This window comes from Vollenhovia emeryi, unplaced genomic scaffold, assembly GCF_000949405.1.
Source record: "Vollenhovia emeryi isolate VEMERY1.0 unplaced genomic scaffold, V.emery_V1.0 DF942769.1, whole genome shotgun sequence".
In the NCBI taxonomy this organism is placed as follows: Eukaryota; Metazoa; Arthropoda; class Insecta; order Hymenoptera; family Formicidae; genus Vollenhovia; species Vollenhovia emeryi.
The window spans coordinates 1-3,485 of NW_011963597.1; the positions used below are offsets into that span (position 1 = coordinate 1).

The 3,485-nt window shown below is 45.7% G+C and overlaps 1 protein-coding gene across 1 annotated transcript; it reads right to left on the minus strand.

Annotated features, from left to right (window-relative positions):
* Positions 1-2,628: 2,628 nt before the first annotated feature.
* Positions 2,629-3,473, minus strand: LOC105567743. Its single transcript, XM_012022853.1, has one exon. It carries the CDS (start codon positions 3,462-3,464, stop codon positions 2,706-2,708), a length of 759 nt encoding a protein of 252 aa, XP_011878243.1. The 5' UTR covers positions 3,465-3,473; the 3' UTR covers positions 2,629-2,705.
* Positions 3,474-3,485: the final 12 nt, after the last annotated feature.

Consider the following 3,485-nt stretch of genomic DNA (forward strand, 5'->3'; position numbering starts at 1 on the left):
TGTTTACAACGATCATGTGAATACCGACATGTCGTACGATGATTTCTGCGCATTGTGTTGCAGTTGCTGGCTAGACAAATACGGTTTCCTAGTGATAGACAAGGACAGTGCGCTCAAAAATGGACGATACAGAAAGGGATTTAACGCGTTCGCTGTACCACGAACCGATTAGTCGTTGGCTGTATTCCGTTGGGTAAAAAGCGAGCGGTCAGCATGGCTGGGAGCGATGATATTAACAAGCGTGAAAAGATTGCGAGAGAGATAAAAAGAACGAGTGAATCAATTCGCAAGAAATATCGCGCTTTGAAGACCAGTAACATCGAGGATGATATTGCTGTGAAGACTCATTTTAAGCCAATCATTGAGCCGTTGCAAAAAATCGTTGACAACTCCAGCGGGGTGCGCGCGATTAAAGACGAGCCGATCGATGACGTAGAGATTGAAACGTTGTACGATCATAAGCGTGAAAAGGACGCGATACTGAAAAAGGTAAAAAAGCGTCGAGTCTCACCAGTTCACTCGCCGATCGAGTCAAAACAGTATAAATCATACGATGCATTGAATACACTGGAAGCATCGTTGATAACATCCACACCGCGTGCCATACATCCAGCGACGGTGGAGGCGGCGGCTACACATATCAACGAACCTTTTGAATCCGAAGATGTTTTCCAAACCACGGAGGATTCGCTCCCGACAGCCGTTCAACGCGAGATACAAACGCAACAGGGTCAAGCTGCGTTGCAGACGCACCTGGGTCCGCTGAGCCAAAAATATATCGAGGCAGTTCTACGCGGACCGTATACCAAAAGGTGTGGTACATACGGTGATATAGATTTTACGTACGGTGTTCATCTCGACAAGGATGGAATGAGGCTCGGTAGTAAACGGTTCGACGTGGACAGCGATGATAATATAATTCTCGATGGCGTGCGATACAAAGGCACACCCGGTCTTTACGAGCTGATTTTCAAGAGACTTCCCGACGATGAGAAGTACACGACGGAGGATCTACAAAAGTACAAGAGTATACTTCTGGCAACAAATGTGCACAAGCGCAATTACAGCGTGGAAGGTCAAAAACTTGGTACTAGGGGGTACAAGTACATCCATATAATCGCACCGTTAGTGTCGGACGATGGGATAAAGACCCGGTCCAAGACGAAATCTGGAAAAGGATTACCTCGCGCTATGACGCTAAACAACAATGCGATTGATTACGTGCACTGGGATGATCCCAATGAGCTTGTGGACCGCCTACGATTGCTCGACGCTTCGCGCCGAGCCGGTCACAACGCGCATGACAACGAGATGCTGTCCATTATCGAGGAACTTCGTGAGGCTGGTTTTATTGTAAATTAATTCGAGTATCAACGAATCAGAAACATGTCTGTATATCGGAAAAAACGGGTCTGTAAACGGGTCTGTATGTCAGAAAACGGGCCTGTAAACGGGTCTGTATGTTGGAAAACGGGCCTGTAAACGGGTCTGTATGTCGGAAAACGGATCTGTAAACGGGTCTGTATGTCGGAGCTGTTAGAAAACATATATCGCACGATACTCTTTCCGCGCATACCATTACACCAACGATCACATCATCGAGACATGAGACCGTCAAAATCGAATGGACGTAACGATTCCGAGAAGCGAAGACTCGTCGAGGAGCTGCATGCCCCGGCGAGAAAGAATTTTCCCCGGAGACACGTCATAGTTCGAGGATACGATGATCTGTGGCAAGCCGACCTCGTTGACATGCAGGCGTACTCACGTTTCAACAGAGGCTACCACTACATACTTACCGTCATCGATGTGTTGAGCAAGCACGCGTGGGCCGTGCCCCTCAAGACTAAAGGCGGAAGCGATACGGCTGACGCTATCGCTGAGATAATTCGGGAGAGCGAAAGATGCCCGAAAAACCTACAAACTGATATGGGGAAGGAATTTTACAACACCTACGTGCAACGACTTTTGAAGAAACAAAACATCAATCTCTATTCCACATATTCCATAATGAAAACGTCAGTCGTCGAGCGGTTCAATCGCACGTTGAAGAACGCCATGTGGAAGATGTTTACACTCAATGGAAGTTACAAGTGGACAGATTTATTGCCGCGACTCACAGCCGAGTACAACGCGCGCAAGCATCGCACCATCGGTATGCAGCCCGTCGACGTCACCCCGCGGTTGCCAACAGGCTCCTGAAAACGGTGTACAGCCACGTAAAAATCGCCGGTCCGGCAAGGTTCAAAGTGGACGACGCGGTACGCGTTAGCAGATACAAGACGATATTCGAGAAGGGTTATACGCCAAATTGGACCACCGAGGTGTTTAAGATCATTACAGTACAACACACCAATCCCGTAACGTATCTACTCGAGGATTATCGCGGAGAACCCGTTGCAGGAGCGTTCTACGAGTACGAGTTGCATCGCGCCACTAACCCAGATGTGTATCTTGTGGAAAAGGTACTGCGCAGGAAGGGTGACAAGGTTTATGTGAAATGGTTGGGATTCGATGGATCGCATAACTCGTGGATAGACAAGAACAATGTGGTTTAATTTTTAAAGAACGTATTTATTCTATTAAACATGTATATGAATATATTAAATACATATTTACATATATACATATATAGTTGTGTCATTTATTTTACATGTGAATAGACTTATTACTATCCTATAATGTACAATAATACTGTGAATATATTATAAAGGTATTCGGTAATGTCCCCATGGCAGCGTTTCTGTAGAATCGGGCATGATGTATCGTTTGTCGTCGTACGGACTCAGAGCGATTTTCGTCTCGGCTATAGTGTACACCTCATGTAGTTTTGATCTTATACAAGTTTGTCGGCGAGTCATTTCTATCTCGTCTCGCAGACAATGCGTGTAATCATCGAATGTTATCGTTCGCGCTACCACGTTGCTTTTGACACCTTTAGCCTTCTTCGTATCTTTCTTACCATCGACTCGCAACGCGTACATTTTCGCTCTGAGTCCGACGAATTCCGTCATTATCGCACCATTATTCTCGTCTTTCATTAGACCGGGGACTTTCTTATTTACTAGCGGTATACCGTATGCGTTATCTACAGGATAATCGCTCGTGTCGAATCGTATATGTATATCGCGTTTCATCGTCTCATATACATCCTCGCACTTGATGTGGTATATGAGACTGTCGGTATCCGTATACATGATATTACATTGCTCGCGATACATCGGTAACATATATTCATGGTGAAATTCATACAAGCAGATCTTGGATATGTCGAGGATGCACATACCCACGTAGATCGGCTTGTTGAATTTTACCTCGAGTTTTCGCAACTCCACGGCGATTAAATTTTCGGAAAAAATGCTGCGACTATGAAAATTCGGTTTGGAGATCATCGTCTCGGCACCGTAGCGACCGTCCCATTTAGTTACAAGTTTAACGTCGACGTGATTCCGCACGTTTTCCATAGTTTTACCGAATACCGCGTT

Coding starts and splice junctions, on each gene's coding strand:
- LOC105567743 (XM_012022853.1), bottom strand. CDS start 3,464: ATGGAAAACGTGCGGAATCACGTCGACGTTAAACTTGTAACTAAATGG.